At 47.4% G+C, this 23,618-nt stretch overlaps 2 protein-coding genes across 5 annotated transcripts in view; one reads left to right on the top strand and one right to left on the bottom strand.

Moving 5' to 3' along the window:
- Positions 1 to 14,424, bottom strand: part of TTC16 (tetratricopeptide repeat domain 16) — a 23,853-nt gene extending 9,429 nt beyond the window's left edge. The window contains exons 1-9 of one of the 4 annotated variants that reach the window (XM_081179741.1): positions 14,287 to 14,424; positions 12,376 to 12,468; positions 11,773 to 11,957; positions 10,678 to 10,768; positions 9,082 to 9,225; positions 6,305 to 6,405; positions 4,463 to 4,592; positions 2,575 to 2,789; positions 957 to 1,204 (exon numbers count right to left, since the gene is read on the bottom strand). In XM_081179741.1, coding sequence (XP_081035867.1) covers positions 957 to 1,204; positions 2,575 to 2,789; positions 4,463 to 4,592; positions 6,305 to 6,405; positions 9,082 to 9,225; positions 10,678 to 10,768; positions 11,773 to 11,957; positions 12,376 to 12,432 — 1,171 coding nt within the window. In that variant the 5' untranslated portion in view covers positions 12,433 to 12,468; positions 14,287 to 14,424. The other 3 variants (XM_081179738.1, XM_081179740.1, XM_081179739.1) reach the window with 3 other exon arrangements.
- Positions 14,404 to 23,618, top strand: PTRH1 (peptidyl-tRNA hydrolase 1 homolog). The gene is made up of 5 exons (XM_081179868.1): positions 14,404 to 14,537; positions 15,583 to 15,802; positions 17,667 to 17,766; positions 19,431 to 19,476; positions 22,882 to 23,618. Exons 1-5 carry the CDS (start codon positions 14,448 to 14,450, stop codon positions 23,107 to 23,109), a joined length of 684 nt encoding a protein of 227 aa, XP_081035994.1. The 5' UTR covers positions 14,404 to 14,447; the 3' UTR covers positions 23,110 to 23,618.

The following is a 23,618-nucleotide window of genomic DNA, read 5'->3' as shown; positions in this document are numbered from 1 at the left end:
TTACGAGGTCTTCGCTGCGAGATCACATTCACCCGGTGCTATACCAGCTGCACTGGCTCCCGGTGGAGTACAGGATCAGGTTTAAGGTGCTGGTTTTAACCTTTAAAGCCCTATATGGCCTAGGACCCTTGTACCTACGGGACCGCCTCTCCTGGTATGCCCCACAGAGAAACCTACGGTCTTCAAATAAAAACATCTTGAAGGTCCCAGGCCTCAGAGAGGTTAGGCTGGCCTCAACTAGAGCCAGGGCTTTTTCGGCTGTGGCTCCGATCTGGTGGAACGCTCTGTCACAAGAGACCAGGGCCTTGCGGGACTTGACATCTTTCCGCAGGGCCTGCAAGACAGAGCTGTTCCACCAGGCCTTTGGCCAGGGCACAGCCTGACTCCCTCCCTCGGCAATCTTCGCAGAGCTCTGGCCCAATGGTTGCCAGTGGCTTGAATTAATTAATTTTTATAATGAATGATTTTAGAATGTTGTTTATGTTGTACTTTTGTACTGTTTTATTGTTGTTAGCCGCCCTGAGCCCGGCTTCGGCTGGGGAGGGCGGGATATAAATAAAATTTATTATTATTATTATTATTATCTGCACGATTTATTTTGCTTCTGCTTCCCCTGGAGTTGGAAGGCTCACTCCCCGGCTGCTGGGAATCTCATTTAGCTGAGGGCCCTGTCTGGCATCTGGCCTAACTCACAGAGTCGTTGTATTGAAATGGGGTGGAAGGGTGGGAAAGCATAGGTGCCTCCTTGAGCTCTTTGAAGGAAGGGTGATATAAAATGAATAACAATAATAATAAACCATTTCACACAATTTCAATGAAGTCTTTGCAGCCCTAACTTGCTCCATCAAAATTAAAAGCTGAGTTACTCAGTGAGATCTAGCGCCCACAAAAACACCACATTTTGGTGCTCCCACCCACATCTACACAGAACTAGAAAATATACACGAGCGCCTCACCTCCTCTGTTGACATACAGCCCCTTCTCATTTTTCTCGCCCGTGATGGCTTTATTCAGGAGGAGCACCGCCTCTTCGTAGAAGCCTTTGTCATAGCAGTGTACCGCGAAGTCGTTATAGGTGAGGAGCACCTGTTTCTGGGCCTCCACGCAAACCTCGCTGCCATCCTCCTCTCTGCTGAGCTCCACGGCTCTGAGGTAATCGCCAATGGCTGCATCAAAGTCTCTCAGCCTTCTCAAGATGTTTCCCCTGCCAAAGGGATCACAATAATATATTTCCTTGGGAGAAGGGGCTGTGGCTCAGAGGCAGACCAACTGCTTTGCATGCAGAAGGTCCCAGGTTCAATCCCTGGCGTCTCCAAGTAGGATTCGGAAAGACTTGCTTTCTGAAAGCATGGAGAGCCTCTGCCAGTCAGTGAAGACAGCGCTGAGCTTTGTGAATCAAAAGTCTGTCTTGGTATACAGTCATACCTCATGTTACGTCCGCTTCATTTTACGTTCTTTCAGGTTATGTCCCGCGGCAACTCGGAAGTACTGTAAAGGGTTACTTTCGGGTTTCGCCGCTTGCACATGCGCAGGCGCGCAAAATGACATCACGTGCATGCACAGAAGTAGCAAATTGTAACCTGTGCATGCGCAGACGCACCGCTGTGGGTTGCGTTCTTTTCATGTTACGATCAGGGCTCTGGAACGGATCCCGTTTGCAACCAGAGGTACCACTGTATAAGGCAAGTAAAAGGTGACATGACAGAAGATTATGCATGGTGTGGGGAAGGTGGATAGAGAAAAGTTTTTATCCCCCTCTCATAGCATCAGAACTCATGGGCACCCAGAGAAGCTGAATGTTGGAAGACTTGGAACAGAGAAAAGATGCAGCACATAGCTGTGGAACTCACTCCCACAGGAGGCAGTGATTAAACAAATTCATGGAGGAGGACTGATAGCCAGATGGCTCTGCTCTGCCTTCACAGTTAGAGGGAGGCATATTTCTGAACCCATTGCTGTGCTCTTGTGCTCAGGTCCTGCTTGTAGGTTTCCCGCAGGCATCTGGTTGAGAACAGGGGCTGGACTAGGTGGGTCATTTGCCTAATCCTGCCAGGCTCTTGTGTTCCCAAGAATGGGGAAGGGAGGGTGCTGGTGGCTAGCAGTGAACTGGGAGCGGGAAAGAGGCCAAAGCAGAAGGACCAAGGAAGCTGCCTTATTCCAGGTGAATAACTCAGTGCCACTTACTCTGACTGGCAGCAGCAATCCAGGGTTTCATACGGGTATTTCCCACTTCTGAAAAATCTACAGGGAGGTTAGGTATCAAGCTTTGTGTGAGCTGTTCCACCATATGGATCACTAGCGAGCCTACATTAAGCCACCAGAAAATGGCTATGGTTTCCTCAGCTACACAAATAAAACAAAAACTGTTAAGGCTTTGGGGGGATAGGGTGGGGCATGACACACAGCAGGGGTGCACAAAATTATGCACGGTGCTGAGAAAATGGCGGAAGAAAGGCTTCTTCTTGCACCATGGTTGGCTGCCTCTAATAATTTCAAGCCACAAAATGGAAGAGGCTCCTGGCAGGGAAACCCTGAGAGGTCCAGGCCTTCAAACCGTGCTGAGATGGTGGGTACCTGAAGAGGAAGTAGTCTGCCTGCAAGGGGTTGTGGTCAATGGCCCTGTTGATTTTCAGCAGGGCTGCCTTCAGGTTTCCCTTCACTGCCTTGCTCACAGCTTGCTCCTTGAACTTCTGAGCCTCTTTCCTCAAGCGCTCCAGCATCAGCAGAGCTTCGCTGTGCTCTGGGTCCAACTCAAGGGCATCTTGGAGGTTGTGGAAACAGAAGGTGACCTATGGAGAAGGCAGCATCTATCTGGAACCTGGGCTCATCCAATAAGGGGGCTTCTTCGCCAAACTCCATGGGGGGGCAGGTCATAGAATTGTAGTGTTGGAAGGTATCTCAAAGGTCATCTAGCCCAAACCCCTGCAATGCAGGAATCTTAACTGACAAGGTGTCTTGACAAATAGACACCCAACCTCTGCTTTAAAATCTCCAAAGAAGGAGAGTCCCACCCACCTTCCAAGAGAGTCCGTTTCACCATAGATTTAAAGCATAGCTAACAGACATCATTTCTCCCAAAGAATCCTGGGAACTGTAGTTTCCTCCCCTCATGGAGCAACAATCCCCTGTACCCTCAACAAACCACAGTTCCCAGGATTCCTTGAGGGAAGTCATGTGCTTTAAATGTGTGTGGGGTGTGCTTCAAATCTATGGTGCAGATCTACCCCATAGCTAAGACTACAGAATTTGCAGCCACAGGAGGTGGTGATAGCCACCAACTTAGAAGCTTCTAAATAAATTTATAAAACATGACTTAAGACCAGTTTATGGAGGACAAGCCTATCAACAGCGACTAGTCACAAAATGGCACCTCCAAGATCATGGAGCCTCTAAGTACCAGCTCTTGGCAGCGGGATAGGGGTGGCAGTGGGGAACAGCAGCAGGAGAGGGACTGTTGCATTCGTGTCCCGCTTGGCTGCAGTGGGAAACAGAAACCTGGACAAGGCAGGCCTCTGGGCTGATCCAGCTGTCTCTTCTTATGTTCTTCACTGTTACTTACAGAGCCATAGAGAAGCAAGCAGAAATGGCACAGAGACTTAAAAAGTGGCCTTAGACCTGGTCAGTAATTGTCCTTGCAGCCCAGGGGTAGGGAACCTCAGGAACCTCTATTTCTCTGGCCCTCAGAACTCCCCCAAGGCCTTTACACTCTTTGCTTGGCTGTAAAGTGTCCCTGTAATCTAATAAAGTCCTTGGCTGGGTGGAGGATACAGAGCGTGGGGCAGGGGTGAGCGTGTGTAGTGAATGAGTATTAACAGCTCTATTCAATTTTGCCACCCACCGGTATTGCGTGGACCTCAAAAGGCTCCCCACAAAAGAATGTGGCCCTCAGGCTTGAAGGGATACCCCAACCATTCTATCACCCATTATCATCTAATCCAGGGGTTCCCAAAGTGGACTCTGTGGACAACTAATGACCCGCGATCATCATGCAGGTAGGCAGTGGACGAGCGTGGCCAGGTGCGCATGCAAAGAACAGCGGGTGCACTAGCTGCTCAGGGCAACAGGTTGACAGAACACTTGAAAGGAGCAGAGCCAATACATGGGAGCAAAGCAAGCAGAGAAAGGGGAAGAAGTAGTGTGGGAATCGTTGGTTCACGCTGATTTTAATTGCATTTTTTTTTTTTTTGCTTCTTTTATTTCCTATTATATTAACATTCAAATTATGTTTTTTTAAAACATGCTTGCATTTAACACAGTGCATTTTAATTGGTAAACATAAGGCAGAAAAATAGTTAAGTGATCTGTCAAGACCTGGGGTGGGGGGTGGGGATGGGAGATCCCTGGTCTAAGCTCTCAGTTTGAGAATCCCTAGTCCAACCAGAACTGGCAGCAGCTCTTCCATCACCTGCTCCTCCACCTGGTCATCGCTTGCGAATGAAAACCAACCCAGCCAGCTCTTTACCTTTCCAAAGCACTGATAGAGTCGAGCCCTCAGGACAAAGAGATCTGGATTCTTTCTCTCCTGAGCAACTTCTTCATTGACCATCTGAAGGCAATCATTGTATTTCTTCAGGGCAGCGAGGCAGGCAATGCTAGCGAAACAGAAAAGAAGAGCAAAAGCCATGAATCGGAACGTTTTGCAAAGGTCACCTGGCCTGCTGAGGAAGAATGGAAGGAGGAGGCAGGGGTGGGGGGACACAGACCCTGAAGGCATGGACCTCGTTAGAGCAACCACACCTATAAATTGGAGCTTTCCTGTTTGTATATGGGGGGGAGGGGGCAGATCCAGATCAGAGCTGCAATGGTGGGAGGTAATGGTTTTTATAAAATCCCCTCCACTACCCCTTACAGGGAGACACAGGTGGCGCTGTGGGTTAAACCACAGAGGCTAGGACTTGCCGATCAGAAGCTCGGCGGTTCAAATCCCCTTGACGGGGTGAGCTCCCGTTGCTCGGTCCCTGCTCCAGCCAACCTAGCAGTAAAAAAGCACGTCAAAGTGCAAGTAGATCAATAGGTCTACTCTACGTTCTCTGGCGGGAAGGTAAACGGCGTTTCGATGCACTGCTCTGCTTCACCAGAAGCGGTTTAGTCCTGCTGGCCACATGACCCAGAAGCTGTACACCGGCTCCCTCGGCCAATAAAGCAAGATGAGCGCTGCAACCCCAGAGTCAGTCACGACTGGACCTAATGGTCAGGGGTCCCTTTACGTTTACCTTTACCCCTTACAGGAGCCCCACCCAGATCACTGGGCCCATCTCAGTTGTTTTCTTTTTTTAAAGCACAATTGCCTCTTGGTTAGATTACTTGGTTAGATTACCTGTTTTATATTTGGGGATGCCCCTGGAGATGATTCAGAAACTTCAGCTGGTACAGAATTCAGTGGCCAGGTTAAACCCCAGCGCAAGAATGTTTTAAGCATATAATGCCAATCCTGGTCCAACTGCTGTGGCTGCAGTGGCTCCCCATTTGTGGAACGCTTTCCCCAGGGAGCCTCACCCGGCGCCTTCATTTCATATCTTTAGGCACCAGGCAAAAAAGTCTCTCTTTAACCTGGCTAATTAAGCAATCTATGGCCTTTTAAACTGTGGAGGGGGAGTATTGTTTTGTTTGTTATTATGCTTTTGTTTGTTTTGTTTTTTATACTGTAAACAGCCCTGTGCTCTTGGGCGAAGGGCAGTATAGAAATTTAATAAATAATTAATAATTGCACGAATAGCGCCGTGCCTAGACGGGGCCCTGAAAAGTAGGCCTCAGTTACTATGGTAACAAAAATGCTCCCTTGCCCCTGGCATGGCAACAGGTCCCCTTGAGGTGATAAAAATGTGGCTCTCAAGAGGGAGCTCTTGCACTCTTGCACTCTAATCTACTGTTTCCTCTCTGGAGGAAGAAAGACTTTGAAAGCGGATTTGTTTTTGTTTTTTTTTGCAATAAACCAGGGATAGCTAACATAGCAATCTCCTAGGTTGAGGGGAGTTGGGAGTCCACATCATCTAGAAGACACCAGGTTGGCTCACCCTGTGACGATCTGTTAAAATCCCAGCCTAATAAAATACTTAAAAAAGAAAAGCCTTTGTTGTTCAATCACCCTAAATTTAGTGCACACTTGCCTTTGCCAATCTGGTGCCCTCCAGGGACTGATGGGACTTATAGTCCAAAACATCTGGAGGGCCACCAGGTTGGCAAAGGCTAGTACTATACAGTGTGCAGTGTTGTGCCAGATGAGACTGAGACCCACCAACGTTCTTGAAACTCTTCTGCTTCCAAAGGTGTATATCTTTTTTTTCTGTTGCCAACCCAGTGTTACCTCCTCATGCGATAAAGCTTATTCTGAGGCTGAAGTTCCGAGGCACGAGTGAAGGATTCGAGAGCATCCAGGTAGGCACTCTGCTCATACAGACACTGGCCCTGAAAACAACAACAACAACAATAATAATAAATTTTATTTATACCCCGCCCTCCCCAGCCAAGACTGGGCTCAGGGTGGCTAACAACCAATAATAAAAACAAGTTGATTGAAATACAACATAAAAACAAGATTGAAATACAATATTAAAACAATCAAAACATTAAAATGCAGCCTCATCACAGGAGGAGAAAGGGGGGGAAAGGGGGGGGGGTCAAATTGATTCTAAGCCAAAGGCCAGGTGGAACAACTCTGTCTTACAGGCCCTGTGGAAAAAAATCAGATCCCGCGAAAAAACGGAACCATCATAAAATTCTGGAATAAGTAGCCGACACAGCCCAGGACGTTCAGCTCCCTGAAGTAGGGTGGCATATTTTACAAGGTAGGCCTCTTGCCCCCAAGTGTGGGTACATCGTATACGTTAATCTGGCACTTGAGGCGAAAAACCCCACAAAAAAGTCCCCCGATGTCTGACCCCATCCTTGACAGTAACAATACATTAATAATAAATTAAATAACAAAACAACCCGCTGCCCTTTCAGTTCAGGCAGAATCAGCTGCCTGAGGAGGCTGCCTCACTCCACCTAATGGTAGGGTGAAAGGAAGAGGAATCGCACCATAGTCATTAACTTTTCATAGTAGCACAGAATCTTAGAGTTGGAAGGGACCACAAAGGTCATGTAGTCCAACTCCCTGCAATGCGCGACTCTTTTGCCCAACATGGGAAGCAAACCCACGACCGTGAGATTAAAAGTCCCATCTCTGCTTAAACCTATACCCTCCCTTGGTTCCACCTACTAGGTGCCCAAAGCTGTTAATGAAAACAATAAATAAATACAACCTAACAAATAACACAATGTGGCGAGGTGTAGTGGTTAGAGCACTGGGCTATGATGGGCAGAATCAGGTTCAAATCCCCACTAGGCCCTGAAGCAGGCAGGGTAATCTTGGACCAGTAGCCATCTATCAACCGAATCTACCTCACAAGGTTGTTTTGAGGAGATTTTTGGCTTTTCATAGACTTTTACTATGAAATTAACAGGAACTGTGAGATAGAGTCAGCATAGTCAAAAGAAAGTTGATTCTTCACACAGCACACACTTAAAACCGTGAACTTCACAGCCATGAGATGTGGTGGCAGCCACCAACTTGTTGTTTGTTGTTTAGTCGTTTCTGACTCTTCGTGACTCCCTGGACCAGAGCACGCCAGGCACTTCTGTCTTCCACTGCCTCCCGCAGTTTACTCAAACTCATGTTCATAGCTTCGAGAACACTGTCCAACCATCTTGTCCTCTGTCGTTTCCTTCTCCTTGTGCCCTTCATCTTTCCCAATATCAGGGTCTTTTCCAGGGAGTCTTCTCTTCCCATGAGGTGGCCAAAGTATTGGAGCCTCAGCTTCAGGATCTGTCCTTCCAGTGAGCACTCAGGGCTGATTTCCTTCAGATTGGAGAGGTTGGATCTTCTTGCAGTCCATGGGACTCTCTTGAGCACCATAATTCAAAAGCATCAATTCTTTGGCGATCAGCCTTCTTTATGGTCCAGCTCTCACTTCCATACATCACTACTGGGAAAACCAAAGCTTTAATTATACGGACCTTTGTCGGCAAGGTAAAGCCACCAACTTAGATGGCTTTAAAAGAGAAATGGGCAGGTTCATGGAGGAGAATAAAGCTTTTCAACGCTACTAATCACAATGGCTATAAGCTACCTCCAGAATCAGAATTCACTGCAGGCTTCTGAATATCAAATACTAGGGAATAAGAGCAGGCGAGGCCTACAAAATGTCCTATTTATTTGTTTCCCAACCTAGCCATTTGAAAGCATATAAGTGTGAGTAGATAAATGGGTATCGCTGTGGCGGGAAGGTAAACAGTGTTTCTGCATGCTCTGGCACTCATCATGGTCCTCAATGCACCAAAAGCGGTTTAGACATGTTGGCCACATGACCCGGAAAAGCTGGCTTCCTTGCCAAAAAGTGAAAATCTGGACACAAAAATCTACACTTCCGACATAGGTTGCCATACGCCTGGGCGCTGTTACAGATGACAGAATCCTGGGTATGACCAGGAAATTCCGGATGTATGACAACCCTAAATTAGAGTTTACCTTACTGTGGCATATGTAGCTTCAACACTGAAGCTGAGTTCCAGCATGGAAGAGAGGCAGGATGCAAATATCAGAAAATAGGTAGTATTACACAATATTACAGCCCCCAGAAATAAATAATATTACTGCCCCCAGAAATGAAAAGCACGGTATCAAAAACTCTGTGGATTCTCTATCGATTATATTAATATACAAAATCAAACACAGGATCCACACACACACAAACACACACACACACACACACACACCACAATTTAAACCTCACAATGACCTGGCAAGGAAGATGTAAATGATGAACACAGGCCAGAACAATGTCACCCAGTTAACTTCATGTCTGAAGCCAGGATTTGAAATCACATTTCCCCGGTTCACTGGGCAGCTCTGGCTCTGCTTTTGCATGTGAAACAGAATCATCTAACAGGCCCTTTGTCAAACCACAATTATGTGATTCCCTCAGTGGGTGGGGGAAACCAATACTGTGATGCTGGTATACATCTGTAGGAGGGGACGCAGAGATGTGGCAGGGAAGCACTGAGTGAGTTGGGGAGGGATGCTGATCTTTATCTGTTTACCTGGAGGTGAAAAACAAAAGCAAAGCGGCATCCGATGTCCTCCTGATGTGATGACACTATATAGGCCTTCTGGAGGTGTAATGCAGCAGACTGGAAGTCGCAGAGCTGGAGAAGAGCTTCTGCCTTCTTCTCATACAGTTCTACCTGCAGAAAAGGACTGTGGGCGTCAAAAACCCCTACACTTCCAGATGCAACACACAAACCAAGGGTAGCCACATCCAGATCTGTCCTGCTTTTCCCAACTCCTCCCCAATGCCAGACTGGAAGGAACACAAGGCTCAGCCTCTTACCTGGCAGGTGCTTCTCCCTCCCAGAAAGGGAAGGCTACCTAGGAGCTCTTGTCTTAGAGACTTCTCGGGAGCAACCTCTCTTTTCAGCAACTGGGAGTAGGGCTGCATGCCAATTTGGTCCGGGCAAGGCCAAATTGAGGGCAGTGCAATTGGTTCACCCATGCACAGGGTGCCAGGCTGAGGGGGTGCAAAATTGAAAAGATCCATAATTGAGAAGATCTATTTGGGGGTGCCAAATTTTGGCTCTGAACATGGCACAATATTATGAAAGATTACAAAAGTCCGCTCCTGGTCTGGGCAACCTGGGACAGATTCAGCTTCAGGTTTTGAAGCAAGGGTGGAGAGCTTCAGGCCACGTCCACATAGCTCAGAATTATCTACTGTGGATGGCTCCCTTGACACAAGAGGTGGTAGCCTTATCAAGGAGAAGGAGGCTACCAGTGGCTACTAGCTACAATGCATGTATATTAGAGGCAGAAGACCTCCAAATGTCAGCTGCTGGAACTCACAAGTGAAGAGACTGATGTTGTGATCATGTTGTGCACATGGACTTCTAAGATAGGGTTACCAGACGTCCCCGGTTCCCGGGAACAGTCCCCGGATTTGCAAATCTGTCCCCGGACAAATTCAGTCCCCGGAATGTCCCCAGATTTGCAAATCTGTCCCCAGGAAACGTGGCAGTGGCACCTCAGCAGGCTGGAGCCAGCCTGGTAGTGCAGTTGGCTCTGGCTGGCTTCAGGAGCTGCTCGCTGCCATGGTGCCCACCATTTTTCCTGTGCCACAGCAGTGAGCAGAGAGCATCTCCTGAAGCCAGCCAGAGCCAACTGCACTACCAGGCTGGCCCCTCCTGGGTAACGGCCGCCCACCCATGACTCCCAAGCCTCCCCTGATCTTTCAAAACAAAGGAAGAAGGGGGAAGGAGATCGGGGAAGGCTCGGGAGTCACAGGTGGGCAGCACGCCATTACCCAGATTTTCAAAAACTCTGCGCATTTATGTTTCTCAGGGTGCGAAAGAAGTGCTTTGCACCTTTATACAGTATGCATGTGTGCTTGGGCCCAGGGTCTTTTGCCTCACCATCCCCACTATAGACTCCCTGTTGCTACTCAGCTTCAAAAAAAAAAAAGGGGGGGGGGTCCTCGGATTCATTGAAAAAAATCTGGTAACCATATTCTAAGAGGAACCCCATTCAATGCTGTGGGGAGGAGGATGTGGGGACCAGATGGACCTCTGGTCTGATCCAGCATGGCTCTTATGTTCAGTAGACGGTCTTGTGAGCCTGAACAATTCTCAACTCTACCTCATTACCTTGTTAGGGTCCAGGTTAAGGGCTTTGGTATAGCATGTGACAGCGTTTTCCCACTCCCTCTGAGAGAAGTATTCTTCGCCTTTATTGCAACTGTACATGCAAAAAAGAGAGAAAGCCACAGTTGTCAGCACCAGCAACACAACAGCGGCAACACACCACCCACTTCTTGACTAGAAGCCACCTTGAAGAGCCTGAAAAGAACTATAGTCTGCTTCAGCCATAAAGCTATTCAGTAATTTCTGTGACTCAGTCTATATCAGAGGTGAGGAACATATAGCTCTCTAGATCAGGGATTGTCAACCTGGTCCCTACCACCCACTAGTCAGCGTTTCAGAATTCTAGGTGGGCGGTAGGGGGTTCTATGGCACAAGCTGAATCCTCCTTCCATCGAGCACTGGTGGGCGGTAAGGACATTTTACCACCAAGAAAGATGCATTAGTGGGCGGTGGGTATAAAAAGGTTGACTACCCCTGCTCTAGATGTTGCTGGAATATAACTCTCATCATCTCTGGCCAATGGCCATGTTGGCTGTGGCTGATGGGATGCAGAGTCCAACGACATGGTTCCAGCTCCTACTGTAGCCCTCTGGGTATTTTTGGACTATGAACTCCCATCTTCCCAGCCTTCTGGCTGTGCCAGCTAAAGCTGATGGGAGTCCAGCATCATCTAGAGGGCACCAGGTTGGGGACAGCTGGATCAGACTGTCCAGTTAGCACTGGGAAGGCTGAGTGACCTGGGACTAGTCACCACCTTTCTGCCTAGTCTACTTCACAGGGATTTTGCAAGGCAAAAGCAGAGGAATGGTGAAAGGAAACCATGTAAGCTACCTTGAACAACCTGGAAGAAAGATGTAATTAATTAAATAAAATCGCACCAATCCATAGTCAACATAAACCATGGTTTAGAAACCGACTGCAAACAATTGTTTCTGATTCTAGTTTGCCTGCTGACTGCAAACTATAATTTGGTGTTGTGCCCAAACTGAACCACATATAAAGGAGGGGCTTCTATCTGCTTGGGTAAAACTTGGGAGTAATTTAGTTTAAACGTGAGAACACCACGTGCTATTATGAAGAATGGGCAACAGCACTCACTGCTCATCTATTTTGTTCTGCAGGATCCCTTCAAAAGTCCCCACTTTGTTGGGGTTCTTAACGTGTTGCAAGGTCTTAGCAGCCCCAAAAATGCGACTGATCTTTCTCTGCCGGGCTTCCTCAAGCTTCTCTTCAGTGACTGCAGTAGGGAAGAACTCCAGGTAGACTGTTGACATCTTCACTTCCTGTAGGAGAAAGAACCACCACAAAATGAATGAAGCCTTGCAACCTGGGAGGCTGCCTTACACCCAGGCAGCCCGTGGTCCATCTAGTGCAGTAATGTCTACACTGACTGGCAGCAGCTCTCCAGGGATCTGGATAAGGGTCACTCCCAGCCATTTGCGTAGCCAGGGGGGCAATCAAGTAAACAAACAAAAATACATAACTAACTGACCAATTGCATCACAGATAACTCAGTTCTGCCCCACCCTAACATAAATCCTGGCTATGCTCATGCTCCCAACCCCACCTGGAGATGCCAAAGATTGAATCTGGGACCTTTCTGCATGACTGCAGGGTGGAACACCATTCTTTTGGGTCTCTCATCTACTCCAGTGCCTCCCCAGCTGCCCTCTGCTAGGTTGCTGTTTGCTTCTGTCTCACCTTCACCTCCTGGGCCTCTTTCTCGTTCTCCTCCTCCTCCTCCTCATCCCACTCCATCGTGCCTGCCTCCTGGATCTCCAAGTCCTCCGGTTGCTAAGGAAACACAAAAGCAAACAACCCTTCAGGTGCCGCTGTTCCTAGAACTGCCACTAGGGGGAGCCAGATAAGAATCCGGGCATCCTCAAGTTTTTCTAGGTGATCTGAGGTTGTGCGAATATGCTTTGCTACAAATGCACAAAGACCGTTGACCCGCTTTCTTTCTTTCTTTCTTTCTTTCTTTCTTTCTTTCTTTCTTTTCTCTTTCTCTCTGTCACACCCACCCACACCCACACGTTAGAAAGTCCCTGATCTCCCAAGCATTAGGTCTTGTGCGTGTCCTGACTCGATTTGCAGTATGAGACGGTGGTAATTATAATCATTTGTTTTGTTTGCTAATTTTTGGGCTGGGGGGGGGATCTGCCCAGCCTTTTTGTAACAACGAAAAACGGTTTTCCAGTTGTCCTGTGCTTTCTAGGCGTGGGCCCAAGTGGTTTTGCGTTGCCCCTGCATAGCAATCTGTGGAAGACCCAATTGCTGTAAAATGCAGGTTTTCCTGGGGAAACCGCTGGGACTAAAAACAAAACAAAACCACTTGGATGTGGAGTTTTAAAGCATGGGTCTGTACCTAGAAGCACGGCACAAAAGGAAGTCTGAATGAGCCTTCAGGTTTGTCTCTAGCATTTTCAGACAGGGGGCTTAGTAACTGTTGATAGTCTTATCATTTCATGGATTTGTCCAGGCCCCTTTAAAAGGTTTGATTTTTAGCCATCACATCTTGCCTTGGTGAGTTCCACAGTGCCTTGGCTGTACAGCGCAGCTTGATTTTTTCTGGAGGTACTCAAGAATATGCAGTGGCACCCTTTTTTCTATTAAAAAAAAGCACTGTTTATCATTAACATTTACATGCCACAAATCCTACATAATTTAAAAAGGTGGTTAGATTTGCCACGTAGCTTTTTGTTGCTTTTAATTATCTTGCAATCAACAGAGACAAGGTCTCATCTTCCACCAGCACTTCCTGGCTGCATCTCTCAGTTTTGCACCTGGAAACTGCTTTGCCCCTCCAGATGTTATTGGGCCCTAAAAGCACCACATCCACGCCATACATTGAAAGCACTCTCATTCCACAGCGGCTAGGATATTGCTAGCCCAAAAGTGGAAAAGCAGCAAGATACCAACTAAAGAAGAATGGCAAGACAAATGTATGGACCACGCTGAAACGGCCAAATTAACTGAGAGATTAAAGAGAAAGATAATAGATACTTCAAAAAGGAGTGGGAACCAATTACCATGTATTTACAGAAATAAAAAAGGGGGAGAGGCGAAAAAAATAATGTATTTGATTACTTGGATTGATAATTGTTGATATTGTTTAATAAAAACTATATTAAAAAGAAAAAAAGAAATAAGCTCATTAGCTGGATTTGACTAAACACTTACAATTACCAAACAGAATAAAGAAAGGATCTAATTTAGAGAATACAATATTAAGATATAACCAAAAAGCAGGGGAAATTATTATGCAACAAACCAGAAGAGGAAGTTGAGGGAAGTCATAGCGGGGAGGGAGCTATTTGGGTTTGGGTTTATATTTGAGATGATGCTATTGTGATGAAGATAAAAATGTAAAAATCAATAAAAACTATTTTTTAAAAAAGAAAGAAAGCACTCTCATTCCACTTTTAACAGTTGTGGCGTCCCACAAAGGATTCTGGGAAGCGCGGTCTGTTAAGGGTACTGACCTTGCAGACATACAGCTTCTAACAACATTTAAAAAAACTTCAGTTCCAAAGATTAAAAGCGGTGGCATAAAGGTCGCTTGTGGGAGTTTTTGCCCACAAGAAAGATGGTGTAGCGCTCTTCAAAGCCCACCTAGTGACGTATTCACGCCCGGACTTCTGCGATAGGTCGCAGGCGTGGGTGACGTCACACTGACAAATGAAGGCGGTGAGCCGGCGTTCTCCTCAGAGTGAGGCGAGGACCGGAAGTGTAACACCAGGAGCGCCTCCGGCAAGGAGGTGGGGGGGAGGTTGATGTTGCCTTTCCGGCCCCTTCAGAAACTTCTTCGTTGGACTATGAATCGCCATGAAGAGGAACTGCGAGCCGTTGGGAAGCGGGTGCTGGTAAGGGGGACGGGGAGCGGGGGGAGAAGACGACGTATTTTGGGGATGTTCCTTCCTGTTGAGGGCAACTGCTTCCGGGTTATAAGTGGGGTGGGTCTCAAGCAGTCATAGGGATACAGTCGAATGAAGAGACGGGAGAGCGTCCGGTTCACACATCGCTTCCGACTTTGCGTAGGACAGCCCTCCATATGCGGGGTAAGGGTGGCGGAAGTATCGAGAGGCGAATGAAATAAAAGCAAATTGGGCATAGCAGGGGATTGCTACTCAGCAGTATGAGGCAGCGTGTGTCTGCCTGTTTGTGTCACATACACAGGCGTACTTACGTTTATTACAGTGGTAAAAAAAAAAGATACCAAAGTCCTCCTGTTTGCTGCCCCGGTGCCATAGCTGTCAACTTTTCCCTTTTCTTGCGAGGAATCCTATTCGGAATAAGGGAATTTTCCTTAAAAAAAGGAAAACGTTGACAGCTATGCCTGGCGCATATCAAGGGCTGCTGTAGAAGCCGAGGTAGAGGTTATAGAATATTCAGAAAAGCAGCATCTTCAGCAGCTGAAGGATGTTACATATGAATATTCTCCATGCTCCACTTGATGTTCATGTAAAGCTTATATATAGGTTTTCTTATTCTCTGTTCTCAAACTGGACTGCCATCTCTGCTGCAATAAATCACTGAGGTGGTGCTTCTCAGATACTTGTGGCCCTAGATATGCAGTTGGACTGTCATAGGCCCCAAAGGTAGATAGATGATTGTGGCTGTGCACATGCCATACACTTAAAACCCCTCACCCCCCTCAAAGGATTATGGGAATTGTAGTTTGTTTAAAAGGTGCTGGGAATTATAGAACTGTGAGGTGCAAACTACAACTTGAGGGAAAGGATGTATGCTTAAGATGTATGGTGTGTATGAGCCATAGCCTGATAACCGTTGCAGGACCACAGCTTCCCCATTCCTGGCAAGGCGCCTTTGGCTATTCACCACCTTACCTTTTCCCTGCACACTGAGCCAGCTTTCCTGCTTACTGTCCTTGACGGGTCTCACTTGCAGGTGGCAGGACTGGGCAATCACGGCCTGTGTGGCACCCGCCATAGTGTGGGCATGGCTGTTCTTAATCACCTGGCTACCAAGCTGAGCGTGGCTGACCAGTGGAGAAAGGACAAGCGTTGTTGTGCAGATGTGGCATTCACCAGCCTGGGAGAGGTGGAGTTGGTGCTGATGAAACCTCGTAGCTTCATGAACATCAACGGCCGTTGCATAGTCAGCGCTGGTAAGAAACAACCTTTTTATTTTCCTTAACCTGTGCAGCAGAGCTTGTCTTGCCCTCCCTCAGTAAAGCACACACGCCTACATGGCAGACAGGTAGAAACTGACATGAGGGAGGCAGCAAGCTCACTTCTCCTGCTTGTTCACTTGTCAAGGTTAGGTCCAGCTAGAAGAATGGAAAGCATGTTTGTGTGCCTCCCCTGCCCCCCGTGTGTGAGTCTAACTGCAAGGGCCATTCTGCTTCAGGCTGGCGTGTGTCTGTTAAGAGGAAGAACAGCGCTTCCCACTACCCACCGAAAATTTTCTCAATTTCTCGTCAACATGAAACTACCGGACACCTTTTATTTATTTCTATTTATCTTCCCTCCAGCAGTGATGACGCTACTCTGTTTTATCCTCCCAACAACCTTGTGGGGTAAAGTAGACAGGGGCTCAATGCAAAGCCACTTCTTCAGCCTCATAGCTGAGCTGGGATTTGAACCGCACTTCAACACTTATTATTATTATTATTATTATTATTATTATTATTATTATTATTAATAATAATAATAATAATAATAATACCCTATCCATCTGGTTGGGTTTCCCCAGCCACTCTGGGTGGCTTCCAGCATAATATTAAAATGCAATGATTCATCAAATATTAAAAGCTTCCCTAAACAGGGCTGCCTTCAGATGTCTTCTAAAAGTCAAATAGTTGTTAATTTCTTTGACATCTGATGGGAGGGCGTTCCACAGGGCGGGCGCCACTGCTGAGAAGTCCCTCTGCCTGGTTCCCTATAACTTCACTTTTCACAGTGAGGGAACCACCAGAAGGCCCTCAGCGCTGGACCTCAGCGTCCAGGCAGAATGATGGGGGGTGGAGACGCTCCTTCAGGAATACTGGACCGAGGCTGTTTAGGGACTTAAAGGTCAGCACCAACACTTTGAATTGTGCCCGGAAACATAAACTCTAGTGAGTCCAACACATCAAGGATGGCCACTCTGTTGCCCTCCAGATGTTGCTGGACCACATTTCCTATCATCACTGATCACTGGCTGTACTGTTTGGTGCTGATGGAAATTAACAATACAGTGGTACCTCGGGTTAAGTACTTAATTCGTTCTGGAGGTCCGTTCTTAACCTGAAACTGTTCTTAACCTGAAGCACCACTTTAGCTAATGGGGCCTCCTGCTACCGCCGTGCCGCCGGAGTCCGATTTCTGTTCTTATCCTGAAGCGCTATTTCTGGGTTAGTGGAGTGTGTAACCTGAAGCGTATGTAACCTGAAGCGTATGTAACCCGAGGTACCACTGTAGTGGTGCAGTAATAAAATTGTTAGAGTGTTTGCAAAGCTAAGCAGGGTCCGGTGTGGTTTCAAATTGGATGGAGGATCACATGTTGAGATTCCTGCATTGCAGGGGGTTGGACTTGGTGACCCTCGGGGTCCCTTCCAACTCTACGATTCTATGATTCTGCAGCTGGAGGGCCACAAACTTCCCATTTGCGTTCTGTGCCGCTGGTTGTGTTTTTCTAATTCTGCCCAGTAGAGGGCAAGCCACCCTGGTTCCTGCAATACCATGAGAGTGTAGCTGGCCAAATATTGAGCTTTCATCTGGAAATGCCATTTGTTCATTGTGTTAGCCTTGAAAGAGATTTTCTCACACAGGGAGATGAGGGCTTTAAGAGAGGAGCAAGTACAGATGTCCTCTTTTGAGGCATTTTGAAATTCTGTTGCTTGTTCGCTGATGTGAGGCAGAGCAGACTCCTGTCCTCAACGAGCCTCGCCTGCTGCTTCTGGATTGCATTGTATCTTTTTCTGGCCAAGTAGAGATCTACTTGACTCCCCATTTGACTGAACCTCCTGGAACTTTTTCTCTCTTTTAAAGCGGAGATGTTCAAACTGGGCGCTGAAGATATTTACCTAGTTCACGATGACCTGGACAAGTCCTTGGGAAAGGTCGCCCTGAAGCTGGGAGGCAGCGCAAGGTAACTCTTCATAATTATGAAGCTCCCCATGTACAGAGTGAATAATAATAATAATAATAATTTTTATTATTTATACCCCACCCATCTGACAGGGTTGCCCCAGCCATTCTGGGCAGCTTCCAACATATACAAAAACATAATAAAACATTAAACTTTGAAAAGCTTCCCTATACAGGGCTGTCTTCAGCTGTCTTCTAATTTTTTTTATAATTATTTATCTCCTTGACATCTCATGGGAGGGCGTTCCACAGGGTGAGTGCTAATACCAAAAGGGCCCTTTGTCTGGTTCGCTGTAACTTCACTTCTCACAGTAAGGGAATTGCCAGAAGGCCCTCGGAGCTGCATCTCAGTGTCCAGGCTAGACGAGGGGGCGGGTAGAGACCCTTCTTCAGGGCTACAGGGCCAAGGCCATTTCGGGCTTTACAGGTCAGCACCAACACTCTGAATTGTGCTTGGAAACACACTTGAGAGCCAGTGAAGATACTTTAGGACTGGTGTTATATGGTTCCAGCGGCCACTCCTAGTCACCAGTCTAACTGCTGCATTCTGGATTAGTTGTACTTTCCGAGTCACCTTCATACGTAGCCGCACATAGAGCAGTAGTCCAAATGGGAGATAACCAGGGCATGCACCAGTCTGGCGAGACAGTGTGCAGGCAGATAGGTGGAGCTGTGTCCAGTTGGCCTGGGCACAGAATTAACCTGTTTTAATGCAAAGGGGAAGAGCAACATGTGTGTGAGATCAGTGGAGTGTGTGTGGATGGGGGACTGATGTTGATTTCTGGATGAGAAAAGTGTGGGGATAGAGAAGCTGTATGTCCTTCTAGACCAGCCTTTCCTCAACCTGTGGGTCCCCAGATGTTGTTGGACTACAACTCGCATCATCCCTGAGCTCTGGCCTTGCTAGCTAGGGATGGTGGGAGTTGTAGTTCAACAACATCTGGGGACCCACAGGTTGAGAAAGGCTGGTCTAGATGCTGCTGGACTCCCAACTCCCAGTAGCCCAGGCCAGCACGGCCAGGGATGCTAGAAGCTGGAGTCCAGCAACATCAGGAAGGACACAAAGGCCAGCAGTGGATGGTGCCAGTGCAGTGACAGCTAATTCTAATTTCATCCCCATCCTCCTCCCTCTGGAGTTCTGCAAGGACAAAAGTGAGGCTAAGCAGGAAGAAACTGACCAGCCATGCTGCCCCCTAGACTGGTTGTAAGATGGTAAGTAGGTAGGGTCTGGCATGGGGCATGTCGAGGTTCATGGGGCCGTGCCCCATTTGCCCAAACCAACCAGCCTCCACTGTTTGTTTCTGACAAGGGATTCTGTGTCTTGGCAGCCACAGGACAAAGTAGAAATATTGCCAGTGTGCCTTTTTTTTTTTTTTGACAGGAAGAGGGAGTGAAGCCGCCCACAGCTGTTAAACTTCTGCACTGTTAGATGGCTGCTTCAAGACACAGTGCCTCTCTTAGGAAAAGGACAGCCACCCCTGTCCTCAAACAGCTTGTTCAGCATTTTTGGGAATCATCTGGCCCAGAGGATGAGCATCTGACTTGCAAAGTCAGACACAAGCAATCTGGACCATTGAGTAAATGTTTCTTGGCCCCTGTCAGGAGTAGGGTTCCTTTGTAGAGAGACTGACCAGAGGCTTAGATGCCTTGCTTCTTTTCTTTCAGAGGTCATAACGGAGTCCGTTCCTGCATCAGCTCCCTGAAATCTGATGTGAGTTGCCGCTTTGGTTTGCCGGCGTACTACCAAAGAGGACCGATCTTCATTTATTACCGTGACATGAGATCTTGGTAGTCATCCAAGGATGGGATTCTCGCATATTAGCAGCTGTGTCTGTTTGGAGCTCAGCTTACACCGGGCGAGAACCCTTGCATGTTTCATGCTTGGCCCCAGGCCGGGGGTGGTGGAGGAAGGAGGTTATTTCAATTGGAAGCAGATGGCTGGCTGCAATCCCAGGACGCCAAACTAAAAAACATTGCGGCCTTCATGGATTGCTCTGTCTCCTTGCTAAGCCATAGCCAAAGTTTCTGTCTAGCCAAAGGGCAAAGGCTGGAGGAGACTTTGCAAGCTTGCAAAACCCACAGAGTCGCTGCCAGAGAGAATAACAGACCCTGTATAGAGGAATTATTCACAATTCCTATCAAAGGAGGAAAAGCCAATCTTGTAACCAGTCCTTTGTTGGACCATACTGGTTTTATTGTTTTATTGGTGTCTTTTTAAAGATGGAATGAATTCAAGACTGTTGGGTTGGCTTGAAAGCTTGTTACTTCTAATACCAGTTGTCAGATATTTGACTGACTTCATCAGGTTTATGAGGGATTTGCTTTCTCGTCTATCTGACTCATTTATTTTTAGCTTGCATATAGGATTTGAATCCCCCCTCTCTTTTGCCACAAATGACTTTGAAAACAATGTTCTATTGATAGGATTCACATTAAGATGGTTTTCATTTTTTAATTCAGGGATTCCTATGTGAAGATTTGAGCATGGCTTCACTTAAGTCCCAATAACTTGAAGGCGAGCAAATCACAATAATCTTTATCTAAATCTAAGCCTATGTGCTTTAAAATAAAATAAAAATGAAAGCAGCAAAATACAACAGCCCCAGAAAACCAAATAAAAAGACTTCAGATATTCCTTAAAAGTATGAGATGATAGGTGGGAGGCAAAGCCTGTCCTGAAATTACAGCAATGCAGGTACCCCACCAAGAGAAGTGCTGAATCTCGGTAGCAGAGCACCTGCAGGGCAAACACCTGTGAATTGAAGCAGGTGGCGCTGTGGTCTAAACCATCGAGCCACTTGGGCTTGCCGATCGGAAGGTCAGCGGTTCAAATCTCCATGACGGGGTGAGCTCCCGTTGCTCTGCTCCAGCTCCTGCCCACCTAGGAGTTCGAAAGCACACCAGTGCAAGTAGATAAATAGGTACCACTGTGGTGGAAAGGTAAACAGCATTTCCATGCGCTCTGGTTCCTGTCACGGTGTTCCATTGCGCCAGAAGCGGCTTCGTCAGGCTGGCCACATGACCCAGAAAGCTGTCTGTGGACAAACGCTGGCTCCCTCGGCCTGAAAGCAAGATGAGCACCGCAAACTCAGAGTCACCTTTGACTGGACCTAACTGTCCAGGGGTCCTTTACCTTTCTACCTTAGGAGAATGTTGGAAGATTCAGGACAGATGAAAGCAAGTGCTTCTTTAAGCAGCACCTAGTTAAGCTATGTTAATCTAGAGTGCTGCTCTCGTGCTTGCATCCTGCTTGCGGGTTTCCCAAAGGTATCTGTCCAGCCCCTGTGAAAACAGGATGCTAGACTAGATGGACCATTGGCCTGATCCAGTATTATTATGTAATTCTTAGAAGTAAAGCTTCAATCCTGCCCCAATAGCCTGCTGATTAGTAAAGGCAACCCCTGACCGCCCTTGTGCTGCCTGAGATGTAACAGCAGAGTGGGAAGGAGGAGGCGGAGAGGGGAGGTTACATTTTGGAAATTGCCTCTCAGGGAAGATGAGTGAGGGTAGGGCAGGGTTGAGAGAAGCAGCTGCTCCTCGCCCCCGGGTCTCTATCCTCTCCTCTCCCCTCCCCAAGCTTATTAGAAGAGGCATGGAAAGAAAGTTGCTGTTGTTGTTTAGTCATTTAGTCATGTCCGACTATTCGTGACCCCCTGGACCAGAGCACGCCAGGCACTCCTGTCTTCCACTGCCTCCCACAGTTTGGTCAAACTCATGCTGGTAGATTCTAGAACACTCTCCAACCATCTCGTTCTCTGTCGTCCCCTTCTCCTTGTGCCCTCCATCTTTCCCAGCATCAGGGTCTTTTCCAGGGAGTCTTCTCTTCTCATGAGGTGGCCAAAGTATTGGAGCCTCAGCTTCAGGATCTGTCCTTCCAGTGAGCGCTCAGGGCTGATTTCCTTCAGAATGGAGAAATTTGATCTTCTTGCAGTCCATGGGACTCTCAAGAGTCTCCTCCAGGACCAGAATTCAACAGCATTCTCTGCTTTTTAAGATGCTGTCTAGGTTTGTCATTGCTTTTCTCCTGAAAGTACTTGGGCATAATAAGAACTTAAGAGCCTGGCTGCTGGATCAGGACAATGCCCTGTCACGTCCAGCATCCTGCTCTCCCAGTGGCCTAATAGATGCAGTAGGAACCCTGTAACCAGAACCTGAGCGCAACAGCATTCTCCCCACTTGTGGTTCCTAGCACTGGCATTCAGAAGTAGTGGAGAGAGAACTTAGCCATCACAGCTAGGAGCCACTGGTAGCCTTATCCTCCATGAAGTTGTGTCTTTTAAAGCCATCCAAGATGGTGGTCATCACTGCCTCTTAGGGTAAAATATTCCTTAGGTGGACTATGCATTGTGTAAAGAAGCACTTTCCTTTGTCTGTCCGGAATCTTCCAGCGTTCAGCTTGCTTGGATGTGCCAGAGTTCTAGTTTGGTGAGAGAGGGAGAAAAACCTTTCTCGCTGCACTTTCTTCATGCTAGGAACTATCTTATACACCTCTTTCATGTATCTCCCCTGCCCCACACTCACCAGCAAGTGAGGGTTGGACAGGTTAAACACCAAGACTGTCAGCTGCCACTCTCAAACCATAAGAATTGGGTCACTTCTGTTCAGTCCAAAATACGCAGCCTCAACGTAGACACGACATCAAACTATGGTTAAGGAAGCTTAACAGTCTTTTCACATGATGACTGAAATGACCAAAAATCAAATAAAAAACCATGGTTTACAGTCATGTGGGAAACCATACTCTGAAGCCAGTATTTGAAATTTGCAAACCATGGTTTGATGTGCTGTCTGAATTGACTGACAATCGTTACAACAGTTGCCTCACCTTGGGAGGTCACCACACCAAAGACCAGAGCTCTGAGCAGGTGGGAAATGAAAGCAAGCAAGCAAGCTGTTCTGAACTGTAGGTTGTATGACTGTGGTTGTACATTTGGAAGCTATAACCATTGTTTGGCTTATGAAACTGTGGTTAGGGCAAACCATGGTTTGGTGTGTCTGCTGTTGGAGCCAAACACATGATAACTGGTAAGCACCACACCAGCAATTCTGGTGTATGTTATTGGGCAGAACAAAACCAACTCCCCCCTTTCTCTCTCTCTTTCTCTCCTCGCTTCAGCGTATGGTCCGACTGAGGATAGGGATCGGCCGCCCAGTGGGAGAAGCTGCCGTGGAACACTACGTATTGGGCAGGTTCACCAGAGCTGAGCAAGAGATCTTACCGCAAGTCTTTGAGCAGGCAGTCACAATGCTGCTGGGACACATCCAGCAGAGGAAGAGCAGCCCAGGGACCCCGGAAACTTCTGGGTCACCAGCCAAGACACCTCTTGGGATGGAAGGCGCATAGCAATCATGAATGCTTTGGGTGTTTGTGAGCCTGTGTTCCCAGAAAGAAACTATTTGGGGGCTTCTGATTGCCAGGATGGGCCAGAACTTGTGACCTATTAACACATCTGAACCCAGAATTACTTGGGAGTAGGATGGGCAGGCAGCGCCCAGGATTCCTGAAGGGAACTGAGAGGGGGGAAGGCAAACCACCAGAACCGAGCAAATGGATGTTATCAGAGAAACAGCAACTCTAAGGCTATGGATAGTCCATGTTTACGTGATCTTACCATGCACTGCCTTGCTACCTGGAGTATCCCCCAAATCACAGCTTTCAGGGGGGAAACAATCCTTCTAGCCCTCATGAAAGCCAGGATTGAAATCACGTGGGCAGCAAGCACCTGCTTGTCACTACTAATTCGCCTTCGGTAAAGCTGGAGTTGGAGGGTGGGGGCTTCAGTTCTTTGCTTTGTACCTTGCCCCTCCATGATGGGAGAACAAATGGCGCAAAATAAGAAAATGCATGTTTAA

This window comes from Podarcis bocagei (genome assembly GCF_964188305.1).
Source record: "Podarcis bocagei genome assembly, chromosome: Z".
In the NCBI taxonomy this organism is placed as follows: Eukaryota; Metazoa; Chordata; class Lepidosauria; order Squamata; family Lacertidae; genus Podarcis; species Podarcis bocagei.
This window is presented reverse-complemented; position numbering and strand designations above follow the sequence as displayed.